This window comes from Budorcas taxicolor, chromosome 3 (genome assembly GCF_023091745.1).
Source record: "Budorcas taxicolor isolate Tak-1 chromosome 3, Takin1.1, whole genome shotgun sequence".
NCBI lineage: Eukaryota > Metazoa > Chordata > Mammalia > Artiodactyla > Bovidae > Budorcas > Budorcas taxicolor.
Genome location: NC_068912.1, coordinates 107059960 through 107080903, shown reverse-complemented (window position 1 = coordinate 107080903; position 20944 = coordinate 107059960). Strand labels below are relative to the sequence as shown.

General features: G+C 49.6%; 1 protein-coding gene across 1 annotated transcript in view; it reads left to right on the top strand.

Moving 5' to 3' along the window:
- Positions 1-13877: 13877 nt before the first annotated feature.
- MACF1 (microtubule actin crosslinking factor 1) overlaps positions 13878-20944 on the top strand; it is a 340332-nt gene continuing 333265 nt past the window's right edge. The window contains exon 1 of the mRNA XM_052636851.1: positions 13878-14097. Coding sequence (XP_052492811.1) covers positions 13878-14097 — 220 coding nt within the window. The remainder of the gene's footprint in view (positions 14098-20944) is intronic.

The window sequence follows — 20944 nt, the reverse complement described above, 5'->3', positions numbered from 1 at the left end:
GTCGCTGGAAGAGTACACTGGCAGGGAATGCCTGCCCCGCACTTCATGGCGCAATGGCGCTCAGTGCCCCTTAGCGGTTTCCCGCCACACTCGGAATGAGGCTCACGCTGCTCTGAACGGGGCCTCCCAGGGCCCCTGCCCTTCTCTCCAGCCAGCTTCATCGTCCATCCCGCCACCCCTCGCTCCCTTCTGAGCCTCCTGGCTCTCCTCTAACACACAAAACTTATTCTTGCTACTCCTGCCTCGGCACTTTTGCACTTGCTGTTTGTTCTGCCTGAGACATTCTTCTTCACTGCACAATGCAGAATCTACTCGCCCCTGGTGGCTCCCGAGTACCTGAAATGTGGCTCTTCCAAATTGAGATGGGCCACAAGTGTAAAATGCACATGGGATTTTGAGAAATCAGTTCACAAAAAGAATTTTAATATCTAATGGATGCTTTTTATATGCATTGCATTCTGAAATGATATTAATAATTGCAGCATATGAGATCTAGTTCCCTGATCAGGGATTGATCCTGGGTCCCCTGCATTGTGAGCTTGGGATCTTAGCCACTGGATCACCAAAGAAATCCCTTCAGATTCAACTTTTCAGTCACTCCCTTCTTACAGAACACGGCCTCTCCATTGTTCCTTGATTCCCCTAGCTTTTCTCCTGCCTCTCTGGGTTCTTCTCTTTCACCTAACCGTTAATTGTTGGTCTAGCTTTTCTCCTGCCTCTCTGGGTTCTTCTCTTCTACCTAACCCTTAATTGTCTGTCCTCAGTCTTCTCTTCTCACTCTTAACACTTGCCCTGGATGAGTACAACATGGATTCAGCTTCCATCCTTATGCAGACAGATAGGGAATCTAGCTCCAGCCCTGGCCTTTCTTCTGAACTCCAGGCCTGGGGATCCCTACTGTGTAGGCCAGTCAGTTAGTTCAGTCGCTCAGTGTTGTCCAACTCTTTGCAACCCCATGGACTGCAGCACGCCAGGCCTCATGTCCCTCACCAACTCCTGGAGTTCACCCAAACTCATGTCCATTGAGTTGGTAACGCCATCCAACCATCTCATCCTCTGTCGTCCCCTTCTCCTCCTGCCTTCAATCTTTCCCAAGATCTGGGTCTTTTCAAATGAGTCAGTTCTTCGCATCATATGGCCAAAGTATTGGAGCTTCAGCTTCAGCATCAGTCCTTCCAATGCATATTCAGGACTGATTTCCTCTAGGATTCACTGGTTGGATCTCCTTGCAGTGGAAGGGACTCTCAAGAGTCTTCTCCAACACCACAGTTCAAAAGCATCAATTCTTCAGTGCTCAGCTTTCTTTATAGTCCAACTCTCACATCCATATATGACTACTGGAGAAACCATAGCTCTGACTTGATGGGCTTTTGTTGGCAAAGTAACGTCTCTGCTTTTTAATATGCTGTCTAGGTTGGTCATAGCTTTTCTTCCAAGGAACAAGTATCTTTTAATTTCATGGCTGCAGTCACCATCTGCAGTGATTTTGGAGCACAAAAAAATAAAGTCTGACACTGTTTCCACTGTTTCCCCATCTATTTCCCATGAAGTGATGGGACCGGATGCCATGATCTTAGTTTTCTGAATATTGAGTTTTAAGCCAAGTTTTTCACTCTCCTCTTTCACTTTCATCAAGAGGTTCTTTAGTTCTTTTTTGCTTTCTGCCATAAGGGTGGTGTCATCTGCATATCTGAGGTTACTGATATTTCTCCTGGCAATCTTGATTACACCTTGTGCTTCATCCAGCCTAGTGTTTCTCATGATGTACTCTGCATAGAAGTTAAATAAGCAGGGTGACAATATACAGCCTTGACATACTTCTTTTCCTATTTGGAACCAGTCTATTGTTCCATGTCCAGTTCTAACTGTTGCTTCCTGACCTGCATACAGATTTCTCAAGAGACAGGTCAGGTGGTCTGGTATTCCCATCTTATTAATAATTTTCCACAGTTTGTTGTGATCCATACAGCCAAAGACTTTGGCATAGCCAATAAAGCAGAAGTAGATGTTTTTCTGGAACACTCTTCCTTTTTTGATGATCCAGCAGATGTTGGAAATTTGATCTCTGGTCCCTCTGCCTTTTCTAAATCCAGCTTGAACATCTGGAAGTTCATGGTTCATGTACTGTTGAAGCCTGGCTTGGAAAATTTTGAGCATTACTTTACTAGCATGTGAGATGAGTGCAATTTTGTAATAGTTTGAACATTCTTTGGCATTGCCTTTCTTTGGGATTGAATGAAAACTGACCTTTTCCAGTCCTGTGGCCACTGCTCAGTTTTCCAAATTTGCTGGCATATTGAGTGCAGCACTTTCACAGCATCATCTTTCAGAATTTGAAATAGCTCAACTGGGATTCCATCACCTCCACTAGCTTTGTTCATAGTGATGCTTCCTAAGGCCCACTTGACTTCACATTCCAGGATGTCTGGCTCTAGGTAAGTGATCACACCATCATGATTATCTGGGTTGTGAAGATCTTTTTTGTATACTTCTTCTGTATATTTTTGCCACCTCTTCTTAATATCTTCTGTTTCTGTTAGGTCCATACCATTTCTGTCCTTTATTGAGCCCATCTTTGGATGAAATGTTTCCCTGGTATCTCTAAATCTCTTGAAGAGATCTCTAGTCTTTCCCATTCTGTTGTTTTCCTCTATTTCTTTGCCTTGATCGCTGAGGAAGGCTTTCTTATCTCTCCTTGCTATTCTTTGGAACTCTACATTAAATGGGTATATCTTTCCTTTACTCCTTTGCCTTTCACTTCTCTTCTTTTCTATTTGTAAGCCCTCCTCAGACAAACATTTTGCCTTTTTGCATTTCTTTTTCTTGAGGATGGTCTAGATCCCTGCCTCTTGCACAATGCCACGAACCTCCGTCCATAGTTCTTCAGGTACTGTCTATCAGATCTAATCCCTTGAATTCATTTGTCACTTCCACTGTATAATTGTAAGGGATTTGATTTAGGTCACACCTCAATGGTCTAGTGGTTTTCCCTACTTTCTGAAATTTAAGTCTGAATTTGGCAATAAGGAGTTCATGATCTGAGCCACAGTCAGCTCCCAGTCTTATTTTTGCTGACTGTATAGAGCTTCTCCATCTTTGGCTGCAAAGAATATAATCAATCTGATTTTGGTATTGACCATTTGGTGATGTCCATGTGTAGAGTTTTCTCTTGTGTTGTTGGAAGAGGATGTTTGCTATGACCAGTGCGTTCTCTTGGCAAAACTCTATTAGCCTTTGCCCTGCCTCATTCGGTACTCCAAGGCCACATTTGCCTATTACTCCAGGTGTTTCTTGCTTCCTACTTTTGCATTCCAGTCCCCTATAATGAAAAGGACATCTTTTTGGGGTGTTAGTTCTAGAAGGTCTTGTAGGTCTTCGTAGAACCGTTCAACTTCAGCCTCTTCAGCATTACTGGTCGGGGCACAGACTTGGATCACTGTGATGTTGAATGGTTTACCTTGGAAACAAACAGAGATCATTCTGTCATTTTTGAGACTGCATCCAGGTTCTGCATTTCGGACTCTTTTGTTGACTGTGACGGCTACTCCATCATACTACTCCATCTCTACTATGTAGGCCAAGGACACTTCAAAGGCAACGTGTCGAAAAATGAACACAGCATCTTCCTCCCAAACCTGCTCTTCTTTCTATGTAACCTTAGAGAAGGACACCATTAATCTGCCTGAGACAGAAATCTGGAAGTCACTCTTGGCATCTCTTCTCCCTCACCCTCTAAACCTAGTTCATCCGTAAGTCCCATTGGTGCCATTCTATATGCCTTCGATTCCATGCACTTCTCCCCATTGTCACCACTATCACTCTTGTCCAAGAGCTTGTCTTGCCAGGACATGTTTAAATGGCTTCTAACTGGCACCCATTGGTGGCTTTCTCACACTCAACTTAGCCTCCTTGTAGTCTGTTCTCCTACAGTACCTATAGTGATTTTTTTTTCTAGAATGCATACAGGACAAAGTCCTCCCCTGTTTAAAATGTTAGAATGGGGGACTCCCCCGTGGCCTAGTGGTTAAAACTCTGCACTCCCAGTGCAGGAGGCCTGAGTTTGATCCCTGGTCAGGGAACTAGATTTCACAGGCCACAACTAAAAAAAGAGATCCTGCATGTTGCAAGGAAAATCAAAGATCCTGTGTGTTACAACTAAGACCTGGTATAGTAAATAAATTAAAAATAGAACTATCATATGATACAGCAGTCTCACTTCTAGGTATACATGCAACGGAAATGAAAATAGACAATAAAAGAGATATCTTCACTCCTGTGTTCATTGCAGCATTATTTACAATAGCCAAAACATGGAAACCATCTGAGTGTCCATCAATAGATGAATGGATAAAGACGATGTGTGATATCACATCGTCTTTATCCATTCATCTAGTGCTATATGCGATATATATCATATATATATGTGGGAATATTACTCACCCATGAAAAATAAGGAATCCTGCCATTTATGACAACAGGGATGGACCCTGAGGGCATTTTACTGAGTGAAATAAACCAGACAAAGACAAATCGTGTACAGCAGCACTATGTGTAGAATCTAAAAAAGAAGAGAAAGAAGTCGAACTCATAGAAAGAAAGAGTAGAAAAGTGATTGCAGGGACTAGAGGGTAGGGGAAACAGGGAAAGGTTGGTGAAAGGGCACAAACTTTTAGCTATAAGATGAACAAATGTGAAAGCACAGCATTCCACATGATCTCTCCCAAGCACTTCTCCAGCTTCATTTTGGACAACTTACCCCCTAGCACTCTTCATGTCAATTATTCTGAACTTCTTCAATTTTCTGAGTGCCTTATCGTCTCAACTTCAGGTCTTGGTACTCACTGAATCTCTCTGACGCTAAGTCTCTTCCTCCGCTGTCCTCACTTCATTGATTCATTGATTATTCTTTTGTTCTTTAGACAAGTATCTGTTGAAAGCTTACCATGTGACCTGCACTGTAGGGATACAGCAGTGAAGAGCACAGACATGGTCCCCCCACTCATGAAGCATCCTGGAGAAGGAGACAGAAAATCAACAAGTAAACACACGAGCAAGATGGTGGGAAAGTGACAAATGTTATGAAGGAAATAAAATAAGGTTTAAATGAGAGGGCTACATTAGACAGGTGGTCAAAAAAGGCCTCTTTGTGAAGGTGATTCGTAAAATGAGTCTTGGATAATGAAAAAGACACCAGTTATGCAAAGCATTTAGGCAGGGGGTAGTTGTAGGCAACCAGAACAGTTCTGCAAAGCCCCAAGATGAGAACGAGATTCATTTATTAAAGGAAGAGGAAGATGATCTGATTTGTTGGAGTCCAGTGACCAAGGAATCTAGAGATTAGGTCTAAGCAAGGACTAGATTGTATGAAGTGTTATGGGCCATTTTATTCTAAGTGCAAACTGGAACTGTCCATGACATGATTTATGTTTAAAAAGATTCACTATGGCTGCTTCTTGGATTGAAATGGGGGTGGGAGTAAGAGTGGAAATGGAGGTGATTTGGAAGGTAAGCCCAGTTGTCCAGGTGAGCGATGGATTAAGGCATTAAAAAATTGGAAGAAAAGTTGTGACCAACCTAGATAGCATATTCAAAAGCAGAGACATTACTTTGCCAACTAAGGTCCGTCTAGTCAAGGCTACGGTTTTTCCAGTAGTCATGTATGGATGTGAGAGTTGGACTGTGAAGAAGGCTGAGCGCCAAAAAATTGATGCTTTTGAACTGTGGTGTTGGAGAAGACTCTTGAGAGTCCCTTGGACTGCAAGGAGATCCAACCAGTCCATTCTGAAGGAGATCAACCCTGGGATTTCTTTGGAAGGGATGATGCTAAAGCTGAAACTCCAATACTTTGGCCACCTCATGCGAAGAGTTGACTCATTAGAAAAGACTCTGATGCTGGGAGGGATTGGGGGCAGGAGGAGAAGGGGACGACAGAGGATGAGATGGCTGGATGGCATCACGAACTCGATGGACATGAGTCTGAGTGAACTCCGGGAGTTGGTGATGGACAGGGAGGCCTGGCGTGCTGCGATTCATGGGGTTGCAGAGTCGGACATGACTGAGCGACTAAACTGAACTGAGTACGAGAAAAGTGGAAGAAATGATTGAATTCAGAATACATTGTTGGAGGTAGCTTGTCAGACCTTTCTGACAGGTATAAGGGGGATAAGGGAAAGAAAAATCAAGAGTAACTACTAGATCTTTGACTTGACTAAATGGCAGGTAGTGGAGCTGTTTTTTGAGATGGCCAAGATGGGAGAGGAACAGTTTTGAGGGTGGTCAAGGCAGATATCAAATTTCCACATGGGGCATTTTGAGTTTGAGGTGCCTCAGGGAGGGGTGGGGATGTCAAGGTAGCAACTGGATGTGAGTCTGGAGCTAGGAGGAAAGAGATGAGAACTAAGCTGCAGATGGTACATGCATCTGGAAGTCACCCGTGTATGGCTGGGGGAATCAGAGAAAGATCAGAGGGGAAACATTCTATGCAGAGCTTAGAAATCTCTAAGGTCCCTCCCAGTCTGGGGATTCTGGGCTATTTCCTCTGTTTGGATACTTGACTTTACAGGGCTCCAGCCTCTACACATGCTCATGTTTCATCTTCACCTTCAGTCAGACACCTGTCTGATTCCAGAGAGTCCAGAGGAGCAGGTGGGGAGAGAGGGCAACAGTGGAAGGAAAAGTCAACATTGAAGAGCAAGCTTTTCCCTGAAACTTTCCAGTGAAATTTCCATTGGCATGAAGACCTAGAAGAACAAAGGTGAAACGCTTGGTAAGAATACCTGGCCTTGAGCTTCTACAAAGTGTTCCTTCTCTGTTTTCCCTTCCAGGGTATATCCTGTACTTTCCCCATCGCAGCATGAATCAGTGGAGGTATAACTTCCCTTTTGCTTGTCTATCTCCCACCTAGACTGTGAGCAGCACAAGGACAAGGGGCCATGCTTGTCTGGTTCATTTTAAAAATTAATCAACACAAATCTTAGTGCTTGAGGCTGAGTCAATGTTTAATGAGGGTTTGCTGAATGGATAGGTTAGAGTACATGTCATTCTTCCGATGTGTCTGGAAAGCTGGTGGCCCAAGTAGTAATCTGGGAAACTAGTTCAGGACTCCAAACAGGATAAAAAGTTGTTTTGTCACCCCTCCAAGGAAAGAACCCTGCCCAAGTGTATGGCGTGTAAGGTCCCCTAGTTCCAAGGTCACTAATTTCTGGAGGAAATTAGCAGAGACCTTTAGTTAGTGAAATAAAGGGCAGTAAAGGAGAATACTTATCAGGCTCAGAGGAAATTTTATTGATAGAAGGGAATAATTTTTTTTAGGGGGGGTCCACCTTGCTCAGTATGTGGGACTTCCCGTCAGAGATCAAACCTGAATCCCCAGCAGGGGAATAGAGGTGTGTAGTCTCAGTCATTGGACCACTGGCGAAGTCCAGAAGGGAATCATTTTTAAGCGCCTGTCCCCTCTATCACCCTGTGACTCCTCAAGGACAAAGACCTGATCGGATTCACATCTGTGTTCCCAACAGCACTCAAAACTGTCTCCAGCACATAGTATTCCTCAATAAAAAGTTGCTAAAATGAATCGAAGCCCAGTAGCCCAAGGTTACTGGCCAGCTGCCAGCTGCAAAGAGCCTGACACATGGCACGAGCAGCTCAACCCCAGGCAGGGTAGCTCTGCTGGAACTAGAGCCTCAGGGAGACACAACTGAATGTCCTAAGTCCAGAAGCTTCTGGAAGCTCCACCTTCTCATAGCCCACGGCATGAATAATTCAGGACAAGACTGGTGGTCAGGTTTGGGAAGGACACTGAGACTGGAGAGGAGCAAAACCTGTCCATGTTCTCTAGTTAGAGAGGAAGGGACTGCAGGCATCCTGGGGACTCGACAGCCCTCCCCCAAGGGTTCCCCTCAGCTGGCCTTGCAAGGCAGATCCTGCCCCTGAGATGACTCAGCTTCATCGCCAGGCTCCCCACACTCTGGTTATGCGTTCAGCTGGTCTTCCCCCTTGGCACCCGTGTTCTGCCCTCACCAGGGAAGGACTACTGCATTCATTTCTAAGCTGAGAATGATTCTTTTATCACCTCTTCAGCTTTGTGTCTCAGGCATAAAGGAAGTTGGAATCAGGCTGGAGAATTCTCCCGGTCTGAGGCCTCTACAGGCTTCTGTGGAGAGACATCCTACACGGGGACTGGCACTGTTAGTCCAGGTACTGGTTCGTTTACAACTATGGACTCCTGACCTTTCTCTGCAAGTCTTAGCATTATATGTAGCTCAAGGAAAAGAACACTTGACTGAATCAGAGGACTTGGGTTCTTTGCCTTGGCTTTAGACAGTGGAGGGGAGAAGGAAATGACAAATTACTCCAGTGTTCTTGCCTGGGAAATCCCATGGACAGAGGAACCTGGTAGACTACAGTCCATGGGGTCGCAAACGAGTTGGACATGACTGAGTGACTGACAACAGCAGCAGACAGTGGAGACTGGTGGTTAGAGCATGAGGTTTGGAGGTAGGCCTGGCTCTCACCCAAGCCTCAACACTAGTTTGCTTTGTGGGCTTTAGTAAGTTACACAAGCTCTGAAAGTCTCTGTTTCCTTATTTGTAAAATAAGGATAATAAGGATACTTACTGTACAAGGTTATGGGGAGGAGTTAATGAGATAATATACACAGAATACTCAGAGCATTGTCTAGTCCTTAATAAACTTTAGCAAATGACAGTTTCTTTCCCTTCTTAATGGGGGAATGCAAACAAGAACCTAAAAGGTTTCAGTGAGTGGAAAACATCCCTTCCCATCCCCACTGTCCCTTTTCAGGATGAGAGCTTCATTACGTCTTTCTGGGACCATTGCAGTAGTCTCCCAGCATAACTACTGTCAACTTAAAAAATAGTCACAACCTAACAGTTGAGAGTTATATTTTATTTGGTGGGAGTTTTTAGGACTTCAAGCCCCGAGATAGCATCTCAAGTAACCCTGAGAGAACTTCTTTGAAGAGGAGGGGTTGAGGTTGGTGTGGGGGCATCAAGGGATACAGAATTTTGTAACAAAGGGCAGGTAGTCTGAACATCAAGAGTACTTTCATGAATTAAAGAAAACCAGACATCTCAAGTTAAGGAATTTAGTGCTTTTCTATGTATGGGAAGATGCAAGAGTCTGGGCTGACTGAAATCATTTCTTTTATATGCATCTCAGCTATCTGGGGCCAGCAATCCTGTATTTTCCCTCAGTGCTCACCCTAAGGAGTAGCTGCAGTCAGATGACTGCCCATCAAAGGTTTTGTTCTCCTTCCTGGTTGCCCTGGAGGGCTAGAACTGATGATGACTGTGACATCCTTGTTTATTGATATGGCAGGAACTGCTCCATTTCTCTCCCCCCACACCTACCTTGAATCCATCTTTGGTTTCTTTCATTGTTCTGCTTTCCACCTTCCTGGGCAGCTCATAGCCATCTAATTTAGACCAAATTCCTCAGATTGAAGGTCAAGATCCTCTGTAAGCTAATTCCACCCACATTTCCCCAACAGTCATGATGAAAAATAACGGCAGGAGGTGGGGTGTGAAGAAGACACTGGATTCCAGTCTTGGATTGACTACAATCTTCCCAGATGACTGAATAAATCATCTAATCTGTTTCCACCTCCAGAAATTGAAGTATTGATCTTGACGCTGCCTCAAGGGATGCCATGATTTATAGCTAATTGTCCCTCTTTACTGCTAACCCCGTGGAGCCAATGGACGGGGACCATACACAGCACTGTATCCTTAGCACTCGACACAGTGTCTGGGGTCCATAGTTGTTGAATGAGTGAATGAACAGCATGGTGTGGATTACCCATGGTGTGACCCAGGTGAGGCACCTTGCACGGTTCCCAGGAGGCTCGCCCAAATGGTAACTGTTGCTGTGCAGCCTACTAGTGAAGTGACTTTAGGCAAATACCTTTCTTTCTCTGGACACAGTCATGGATCTGTACTAGGAGAGCACTGAAGGCACTTCTTTACCGTATTATTAGGCAGAGCATACAGAAGGAGCTCAAAACATGTTTTCTGCGTGGATGACGCCTCTTCCAAGGCTCTGAATGGGGCGGCTGCTGCTGTCTAAACCAGTCTGAGTTTTTCCTGGGGCCTGGTTCCACTCTGCCTTTCACCCTGAGGGGAAGACGGGGCCTCCTCCTGGTCCCTCCTACGTTCAGTTCCCGAAGCCCGAAGCCCGGCGGGTAGGTGGACCGGCAGGGCGCTCTCGGAAGGGGGAGCAGAAGCCCTGGGAGCAGAGACGGAACATGGATGGGTTCAGGGGATGCAGGCAAAAAATGGGAGCAGGCAGGGGAACGCGCTGGTTCCGGACCCGGGGCCGGGCTGAGAGCCCCGCAGCTTGGGAGAGCGCCCCCGGGACCAGGGATGAGGAGCTCCAAGGGGGCGGGCCGCGTGAGCCAGGCCCGGGTCAGCGAGCGGCCGCGGGGCCGGGACTCAGAGGGCGCCGGAGCCGAGGGCGGGGAATGAGGGGGTGTGAGTTGGCCCCGGGGATGCGAGCGGCCGCAGGGGAGGAGTCACCGGGGGAAGGACCCAGAGAGAGGACCCGGGGGCAGCGGCAGGACGCGGGGTCAGTGCGCAGGGCGTGCGGGGCGCGCGGAAACGGCCTCGGGTGGGGTGCAGGGCGGGGAGCGCGCATCGGGGGGCGGGGGGCGGCGCCGGCGCCGCGGGTGGGGGAGCGAGCTGGGCGGCTGCGCCGGCTCCGCTTCAGCCGCCGCCGCTAGGGCGCGGGGGGCGGGGGGCTCGGCGCCGCGAGCTCGGCCATTGTGGGAGCCGCTCCCCTCGGCTCGGCGGCGCTCCCCTCCGCTGCGCTCCTGCCCGGGGCGCGCCCCGCCGCCGCCGTCTTCGCCGCCGCCCCCGCCGCCGCCGGTCCTCTGCCGCACGGGTTCCCAGGGTAAGGCGCGGGGCGCGGGGCTGGCGGCGGGCTCCCCGCCCGTCGGCTCGCGGTGCGCCGCGGCGGCCGGGGTGCGGTGCCTGCTCGCGCGGGGCGGCCGCGCCTGATCCGGGGTAGCGGGCGGCAGCGGGAAGGCTGGTTGACAGGCGCGGGCATCGCGGCCGGCCGGACCTCGCACCTGCAGCCCAGGCGGCGGGCGGCGGGCATCGCCGAGCGCGCGCCGGGATTTCCCTCGGCGGGCACTGCCCGGGCCAAAGGGAGGCGTGTTCTTCGGGAAAATGGGACACTGAGCCCTCCTGGGCCGGGCGAGAGACCTGCGGGGCCGGGCAGGGCCGGGCGGGGAAGGTGGCTGCCGGGCTCCGGATCTCGGCCGCTGGCCGGGACGCCTGATCGGTCCCCGGTCGCGCGTCCGCATGGCGCGGCCCCGCTCTTTGTCAGCCGCGCGCGGCGGGCACGCGGACCCACCCCGGTCGCCTCTGGCCCTCGGCGCGCCCTCCCCCGCCGTGGGGAAGGGGTGAGGGGGGAAGGCCAGCCACCCGAGAGCTGCAGGTGAAGTGCCAGTCGCCGACCTGGCCTGCGACCTTTGGAGTGGGTTGGGGGCGTGGGCGCGCGCTCCCGGGAATGGGGAATTGATGGAGCGGCTCAGGTGACCGAGGGGTGGGGCGACAGCCGCGAGGTCAAACAGGTGTCCGTGAGGGTCTGGAGACTGACCCGGGTAGAGCTGGAGAGACCGGTTCTCAGGCTGGAGGCCTTGGTTGAGCGGGCCTTTGTAGTAAAATGGGCGTCTCGGGGAGGAAGCAGGTGGTCTGAGAGGAGGGGCGTTTTCCTGCCCAGGGCTGAGTATGGAGATGGAAGGACGACCCGAATTTCCCCGAGGTGGGGGCGGTCACTTATGCACCTGACTTGGCTAACGGAAGTGGGAGGCGGACACCAGGGGGTTACATGCTAGCATAAAAGGCAGAGCTGTGCCAGAACCCAGGTCCTTTCTGCCTTTCGGGGGCTGGATTCCTTCTTGATCTTCCAGGGGAAGAAGGCCCAAATGCTGCTGGCACAGGAGGTGCCCTGGCAGGGCTCTTCTGCCTGCCGGAGGCTGCCTAGAAGCCTCCTGCACCATTTGATGTTTCTTTTGTTATCTCTCCTCACTCTGTGCCTGTGATGGGGATTTGCCAGTGACCCAGGAGGTGTTTCTGCCTCTTGCTGCCTCCAGGCTGAGATTCCCAGAATCCAGGAGGAGCTGTGCCCAGACATTTAGGCCACCTCCCTGTCTCAGCCCAGCCTTCTGTGCTGGTGCCCCATAAGGGAAAGGCGATGGTTTCCTGCCCTCCCTGGACCCTGAAGCCCCACTGAGAGCTGTTTGCTTGGACTGGATTTGGGGTTGAAGGCATGTACCACAGGGGCTCTGATGAGGCCCTGGGATGGTGGGCCATGTATAGCAGATGGTTCTGGGAAGTGAACTTGACCTGGCTGAGGGAAGCCTGCCCAGTCTGGCTGGTGGAGCCCAGCTGGCCTCAGAGTGTTTGTGTTTCCGCTCAGATCCCTACTGTAGCTAAACTGACCAGAAAAATGGACTTTCTGTACTACCTCCCCCACCCCCATGCTGTGCCAGTTATTTCTACAACAACCCGTTGGAATAGAATAGGCAAAGGAACATTTTATCCTATGCCTTGGGTGCCATGTATGGCACCAGCCAGTTTTTTTACATTTGCTATGTTCTTAAGACAGCAACTTAGAAGCTGAAATATTACCCCCATTTTGCAGATGGGGAAACTGAGTTTCAGAGAAGTGAAATGACTTGCCTCGGATTACACCAATTTTAAGTGGCCAAACCAGAAACTACGCCTAGGTCTGTCTGTCTTCAAGTTTAGTACTTTCTAAACTTCTAAAAAATATATTTGCCAGAGGCAGTACAGGAGAAATCAAGAATTTCTGCCTTTTCTAACCCATGCTTTGTATCATGCCTAACATTGAGATCATGCTTTAGCTTTTTGAAAATACTTCCCATCTGTTGCCCCGTTTTATCTTTACAACATTCCCGGGAGGTAAGTAGAACAGGAATGTAATAATAGATGATGTTTGTGAAATGCTTATTGGATACTGGACTCTTAAGCACTTTACCTGCAGGACCTCATTTAGTCCATGCAAACCGCCTTGTGAGGTAGTTGCTCTTACATCTCCCTTTTATAGATGAGGATTCCGAGGCTCAAAGACATTAAGTGACTTCCCCAAGGTCAAACAGCTAGTAAATGATGTGGTAGAACTTGCTGGGAAAGATTGAAGGCTGAAGAAGGGGGCGACAGAGGATGAGATGGTTGGATGGCCTCAGTGATTCAACGGACATGAACTTGGGCAGATTCCAGGAGACAGTGGGGGACAGGGAGACCTGGCGTGTTGCAGTCCATGGGGGTCACAAAGAGTTAGACACGACTTTGCGACTGAACAACAACAAAGAACTTGAATCCAGATATTTCTATCCATGAAACCTGTAAGCTTAATCCTTCGCAAGTACCAAGTAACAGAAATAGAGCTTACTAGTAATAGGAGCTAACTTTTGTTTGTTTATTTGGCCACACCATGCAGGACCTTAGTTTCCACCAGGGACTGAACCTGTGCCCCCTGCCAAGGAAGTGCAGAGTCCACCACTGGACCACTAAGGATGTCCCCAATAGGAGCTAACTTTTGCAGTGTTTTAATATTTATGGACACTTTCACATACATTACTTCCTGTGATTTCTCCCAAGCCCCATGAATTAGTTTTGCCATGATACTTATCCCTATTTTCCAGATAAGGAAATTGAGGTTCAGAGAGGTAAAGAAATCAAGTCAGTGGCAGAACCAGGGTTAGAACCTCTGCCTCCCGAGTCCCAGCGTTCGTTTTGCAACCCCTTCGGTCTGTTCACGTGCACTCCTCTCCCCTACAGATCATTTCTCCAGGGGCTGCAGGCCCTCCAGCTGCAGCCCCGGCCTGGGCCATGTCTTCTTCAGATGAAGAAACACTCAGTGAGCGGTCATGCCGGAGCGAGCGGTCATGTCGAAGTGAGCGGTCTTACAGGAGTGAGCGGTCAGGGAGCCTGTCTCCCTGTCCCCCAGGGGATACCTTACCCTGGAACCTGCCTCTGCATGAGCAGAAAAAGCGGAAAAGCCAGGACTCGGTGCTGGACCCTGCGGAGCGTGCTGTGGTCAGAGTCGCCGGTAAGAGAGGCCTGGACTGAGCTGGGTGCTGTGGGTATCCTGGCTGGGGGTGGGGTGGTGGAGGGGCCCTCCCCTGGGCTCTCCGACAAGCCAGCTGGAGTCCAGTTTGGAGTTATTACTACTGGAAACATGATGAAAAGACATTAAAGAAAAATTTGAAAGAGGAAAGTCCGCCACTCCTGATCCCAGTGTGCTAACATGAGGCCCGTTTTCCTTTTTCATCTTCTTCCCTGCCTTGGTCCCCATGCAGTTGTATTTTCCATGTAGTTGCTTGCCTTCCTTCATGGCTCATGCACCATTGTGAATCTGATTTTTTTCTACTCACTCCTACATCAAAAAGATTTTCCACATGACATCTCAGGCTTTATATTACCATTTTTAAAGCCTGTGTAATATTTCACGATTTTTAAAATCCTACTCATTTTTCTTTTTGGGGGGGCCATGATAGACAATGCTGCAGTGAACATCTTTATAAATCAAAACACTTAACTTCACTGAGTTATTTTCTTGGAAAAAAGTCCTTGGAGAAGGCAGTTTCACTCACATTTCCTTCTAAAAATGTGGTTCCTGTTTACCCTTTCTGCAGAGTGAAAACTGGGGCTGCTGCCCCTTTGCTGAGCAGCACAACTGTTGCCAGGGCAGTGGTCACCTGCCCAGATGTTGGAGTCAGAGAGGGGAGGTGCTGGACTGTGGCCCCGCCTCCAAACAGCTGTGTGATCTGGGCAAGTCTCTCACCCCTGCCAGAGCCTCACTTTCCTCCTCTTGAGGATGCTTCTTGTGCAGGGCTCTTGTGAGGATTAGAGGAGAAAATGTATATAAAGCTCTTAGCACGGTTCTTGGCTCAGTAAAGGGGAAGCGCTCTCTCTGCTGCTTCCACCAAAGGCTGGATCCGGAGCTGCCTCCGTGGGTTGTGCTCAGCCTCTCAGGAGGCGTTGGTACCAGAGTGCAGATAGAAAGACAGACAAAGCAGTATCGGCAGCAAATTCAGTGACATCACCCACTTTCAATCCATCACCAAGGCCTGTCCTGCTCCCTCTTTTGCGTCCCTCAAACAATGCACCCTGCTCGCCTCCACTTTATCATCTCTACCTGTACCACCAAACACCATCTGATAGTTCTCCTCCTTCCAGACCTGCCCCACTTCCTCCACATGACTGGCAGAGTGTTTTGTTCAAAAATCAAACCTGATTCTGTTCCTCAGCTGCTTACCAACCTTTGGCTGTTCATCCCTGTGGGATAAAGGCTATATCAGACACCCATCAAAATTACCCCTACTCCCAGGCACCCTGCCACATGGAGCTGTTCCTTGACCCCCATATATCAGACCTCCACACCTGAACTTTCTTCTCTGTGAGGTGGTGGAAGCCCCCCTCCTCTCGTAAGTGCCGCCTCCTCTGTCCCTGTTGCCCCAGAGGTATCCAGAGCTCCCTCCTCCACTCTTGTATTCATGCTTTTCTCTCCTCTGTGTTCCCTGGTACAGTACAGCAGTTATCCCATGGGGGGCCGTCACTCCCTTAGGACTGTGAACAATTCCAGACTTTGTCTCATTGATTATTATTATTATTTTTTTTGCTGATGGTTTTACCCCCAGTTCCTTGCACAGGGCCTTGTGCATATTGGAGATCAACGAGTATTGAATGAATGAATGAAGGCAAGGAGTGTTGAGAGGATAATATGTGACAGATTGTGATCCAGGAACAGGCAGTGGGTTGTAATGGAAAGCTCGACAGGGGGAGGGCTATGTGGGCTCAAGTAATCGGGAAGGGATTTGAGAGGGGTTGAGCCTCAAGGGAGGAGACCTGGAAGACAAGCTGGAGAGTTTGAGCCCCTTTTGTGGGCTTCCTTTATGGCTCAGCTGGTAAAGAATCCACCTGCAGTGTGGGAGACTTGGGTTTGATCCCTGGGTTGAGAAGATCCCCTGGAGAAGGGAAAGGCTACCTACTCCAGTATTCTGGCCCAGAGTATTCCATGGACTGTACAGTCCATGGGGTCACAGAGTCAGACACGACTGAGTGACTTGCACTGTGGGAAGTAGGAAGCCCTTGGCGGAAGGACTCTTTGGTCCTTCTCAAGACCTCTGGGACAATGGCATCAGTCAGTGAAGTTTCAGAGCTGTCCCTGTGATGTAGGAGGGGTTTATTTGTTTCCAGCCTTGAAGGGCCCTCATCGAGGGTCCTCTAAATGCTCAAACCCCTCATTCTTCTGAAGGCAGCAGGGCAGAGGCCTTTTCCTCCCTTCCTCACACCCTCTAGCCCCATGCTCTATCACCCATGTGCACAGATGTGGAGCCTGCGGATATGAAGGGTCAACTGTATCATATCAACTGATCTATAAGGGACTCAGGCATCTGTGGATTTTGGTACTTCCTGGGGTTCTGGAGCCAATCCCTTGCACACAGTGAGGGATGACTGTACTTATAGATTCCTTTGTGATGAATTCCCCTCCCAGGCTTCTCTGAAGAGCCCCAAGGGATGATTTGCCTGCTGTTTAGCATTCCTAGTCTAGAACAGAAATGGACTCAAGGGGGCTCAATCCGTGAGGGTGCTGCTGGGTCCACTGAAGACAGGCAGGCCCTGTGCTGTTTTGGGCACCAGGACTGATCTTCTTTACATCCTGACATTGCCACGTGACTGTCTTGGGGAGGGGGCTGGGCCAGTGAGGCTGAAAACGGGGAGACTGCCATGGTTAAAAATAACTTGTGTGCTGCAGTTGGGCGTGTTTCGTTAGCAGGAGAGAGGAGAGGCAGCGGAGGAGAGGCGGGACTGCTACTTCAGGGCCCCGGCTGAAATCTTCCTGTGATTTCAGAGCGTGGTGGGGGTTCTACCAGAGTAATTAAGAAGGCAGCCTTCCTTCTCTGGCAGCTGCTTCCTGCGAGGGTGGGAAGGGCACGTTTGGGAGACCCTGTGTGCTCTGAAGCTCTCTGATGTTAGAACTTACATTCGGGGAGGAAATGAAGTCAGTCTTATCCTGGAAGCCAGCTGAGGCCTGTGTAATTTTCCCCTCCCTGTGGGCCTGGGTTCTGAAGCGAAGTAGGGGTGTCTGAGTCAGTCTCAGCAAATACACAGGCTGCCCCGGTGCCTGGCCTACTCGGTGTGCTGCACGGGTCTCAGGGCCTCCCTCACGCTGGAGAGGTGAATGGGGGACCCCTGCTGATGACACATGTCAGATGGAGAGGCATGTCGGGCTGAGAAAACTGCTGATCTCAAGTCTACAAAATCAGAACAGGTTCTAGGGGCCCCACACATGCTATAACCAATTCTCCCCATCCTCATCCTTTCCCTCCATTTTTTTTTCTTCTCTCTACTTTGCGAGCCCTATTCTCAACTCCTTATGCCCAGCCACACCAAAGTGGAACATTAGTCATTAACGAGAAAACCTTGTTTCTGTTGCTCATAGAGATTTCATGATAACAGCATGTTAGGTGGGACACGTGTTAGAATCTGAGGTCCAGAGGATTTAAGGGACTTGCTTGGAGTCACATAGGAACAGTAGACCCAGATCTTCTAACTCCAGGTACATCGCTGTTTCCATTCCCTTAGGCAATACCTGACAACCAGGCCAGCTGGATGTTTCTGCTGGCTACAATCTAAATAGCTGACTGGGCCTCCAGACTCACCAGAGAGTCATTCTGGTCACCTCTGGGAGAGGCTTCACAATCCTGAGCTATAGAAAAAAGCAGAGACAAAGATCTAGTGGAGTTTGCATCTTGGGAGCCTTTAGCTCTCTGTTATTGAACAGCAATAGAAATACCCTTATTCACTGGTGAAGGGTGGGCAGGGCCACATGGGAGGGGGGATCTGGGGAGGGTACTTGGGCAAGGAGCCCAACCCCACAGGCTAGAAGAGGGCAGAGGAGAGAACGTTGTATCCCTTGGGGCTTGTGAAGCCTTGGGGGAGAAAAAACCAGTGCAGGACCCTAGTCACATGGCTGGACACCGCTCGACTCTAGGGGGCGCCATTCAGCTTTTGTCATCGTAAATTTGTATTTTATTGTGGCAAGTTTCCTGCAGATGGCAGTAAAGTGTCTGATGGAAGGGACCCTGTTTGGGCTAGGGGCTGGGCTGGGGGCAGGAGGGATTCCTCATCTACCTACCAATCAGGAATTCAACCATGTAACGTCATATATTCAGGACTCTCCCTCTTGGCATTAATACTTAAAGATGACTGAAAATGGAATCACTTCTTCATGGAACTAGTTCAGAGGCCAGAAGGGAAAGAATAATTACTTTCCTGTATGTGTTGTGAAATAGGGCTTCCTAGGTGGCGCAGTGGAAGAGAATTGCCTGCCACTGTAGAAAACACAAGAGGTGGGGATTCCATCCCTGGATCGGGAAGATCCCTTGAAGTAGGAAATGGAAACCCGCTCCAGTATTGTTGCCTGGGAAATTCCATGGTCAGAGGATCCTGGAGGGCTACAGTCCATGGGGTTGTGAAGAACTGGACATGAATGAGCACCTGGGCATGCACACATGTATTGTGAAAGAGGGGAGCACAGGGACTCAGGGCTGAGGCATGGCCTCCCATGAACCAGCAGAAAGCATCTGGAGGATTTGTTCTTGGGAGCCCTTCAGCAGGTGCTCGTGACGTCATCATCCCCAGCACCCAAGGTGGTCTCCCCCAAGAAGCCTTCCCTGATTTCTCCACCAGTCAGACAGCAATTGTGTCTCTAGCCTTGTTTCAACTGGCCTTCTGTTAAAGCTCATTGTTTCCAGGTGTGTTTCCCTCACCAGATCTAGAGCTCACTGTAGTCAGGAGGCCCATCTCACCCTTCCTGGTTTTGCCCCAAGATCTCACTCTGAGAATGTGGGCTCTGGAAGCTAACGGCTCTGTGAGGGCTATGAAATGCTACTTGATGCTGGGGTTTCTCCTGCTTTTGAGCCTAAGCTCCGCTACTGGAGTGATTCAAGGGCTCACCCCTGGGGAGACAGCCTTGAGAGCTGTTGCCTGGTCAGGGCAAGAAGCTTGCTTCTCTGTGCCCGTGTGCCTCTCCTCCAGGATGGAAGCTCTCAGAAGGTTCCTGTTGGCTTGGTCATTCATTCATTTGGTTAAACAAGTGGGTTTAGCCCCAGCTGTGTGCCAGGCACTGTGGAGACACGCGAATCTGGAGTCAGAAAACCCGAGTAAATGATTTATTTCTTTGGGCTTCAATTTCCTTATCTGTACAAGGGAGGTGATGACATCTGATTCGAATGATCATTGGATGAGAGTCAAAACATGCCAGACAAATATGGGTTAACATGTCTGATACTGGACCTGGCATGTCATTCCTTGTTTCTCCCTGGACAACTAGAGGAGACAGTGGGGAGGGACTCCAGGAGGCCAGCAGTTTCCTAGGTGAGCAAGGAAGAAGCCCCAGTTCTCTTAGTCTTGTACCTTTTTTTGTTCACTCCAGGGCTTTGAGCAGATGGAAGTGTGTGTGCGTGTGTGTGTGTGTGTCTGTATTTCTGGCCAAGCCATGATGCGAAGAATGGGATGTGGGGGCGGGGAGAATGGATGCCTAAAAATTCCATTGGGAATCCCTCCTCCCGAGCCCAAGGAGCCTCCTCCTCCTTTCTGGCAGTATCCTCAGAGTCCCAGGCCCTGTCCTGGAGCTCTGTTTCAGTAGCAGGAGAGATGAACAGGAGAGAGTCCCTGAAAGTGGGGCAGAATGAATTGTAGCTACACACCACCGGCTCGGCTCCAGCTCTTTGACAGTGAATCTGGGTCACATTAGCTGCAGGGATGGAAAGCGACCACGTGGGCAGAATTCTGTGGAAGCAGCAGAAAAGACAGCCAAGCTGTCCTTTCTCTGAGGCTCAGGGTCCTTGTGGGACCCCCCAGCTGGTCAGGGAGGGTGGTTGTCACATTGTGAGGTGCCATCTTTATGTTGCTGAATTCCCATCATGCTTTTTGAGTGACTTCCCAGGTGACACAGAGACAGGTTTGGAGTGGCAGTCTGACTCACACCCTTTCTATTCTGAGAGCAGCCTAGAACCAAGGTTAGGAATGCAGAGGAAGGATCGGTTAACTTGGGGGGCTGTGAAAGGCTGCCATTTCTCACCCCCAGGGGTTTTGATGCCTCCAGAGGATCTGACAGTACAGCAGGGTCAGGGGCTGCACTTGTCTTTTATTCCAGTGGTCCTTCCCCTGGGGAAAGGTCTGTGAACACACCTGGGTGTGAATGTTAAGAACCCATCATCACCATTGTGCTATCTTGAGCCTGGCTAGTTGCTGTGGCTAGGACCTGCCGTGATTTGGCCCTGGGGCTGCCTGTTGCCACCTGTCAGGTAGAAGCTGGCCAGCTTCCTGGCTGTGCCTTGGCTTCCCTGCAGGAGCAGAGCTGGTATTCCTGGCTATAATCTCCGCCCAGACTTAGGATATTGCTGCAGAGATGGTCTGGAAGGCCCTGTAACCTGAGGAGTGATTATGGGCTGACATTTCTCTCCTCAGCTGTGTCCCACCCCTTCCCCAGAAGGCACCAGGCTTTTGCCTTTGGGTCAAGGGGAGGATTCCGCCTGGAGCCTCAGTGGGTGTATCTCTAGGCATCCTCTTCCCTTCTCATTCATTCCTTTCCTCTTTTCCTAAATTTCCATTCATTCACTCCAGGGAATGGCTTTGGGAGTTGGCTGGAGTCCCGGGTCTATCACTTCATCAGGTGGGTGACCCTGAGTAGTTACTAACTTCACTGAGCCTCACTTTCTCACAGTTAGAACGAGGGCGTGAAAGAGCCACTGCTAGGTGGATTACATGAGCTAATGGGAGTGAGGGACTCGGCCGTGCCTGCTGTGCAGTCAGACTTGATACATGTTAGCTATTCTCATTAATATCATTCATTCATGCACCTGTGCGCTAATTTATGATTTATTGAT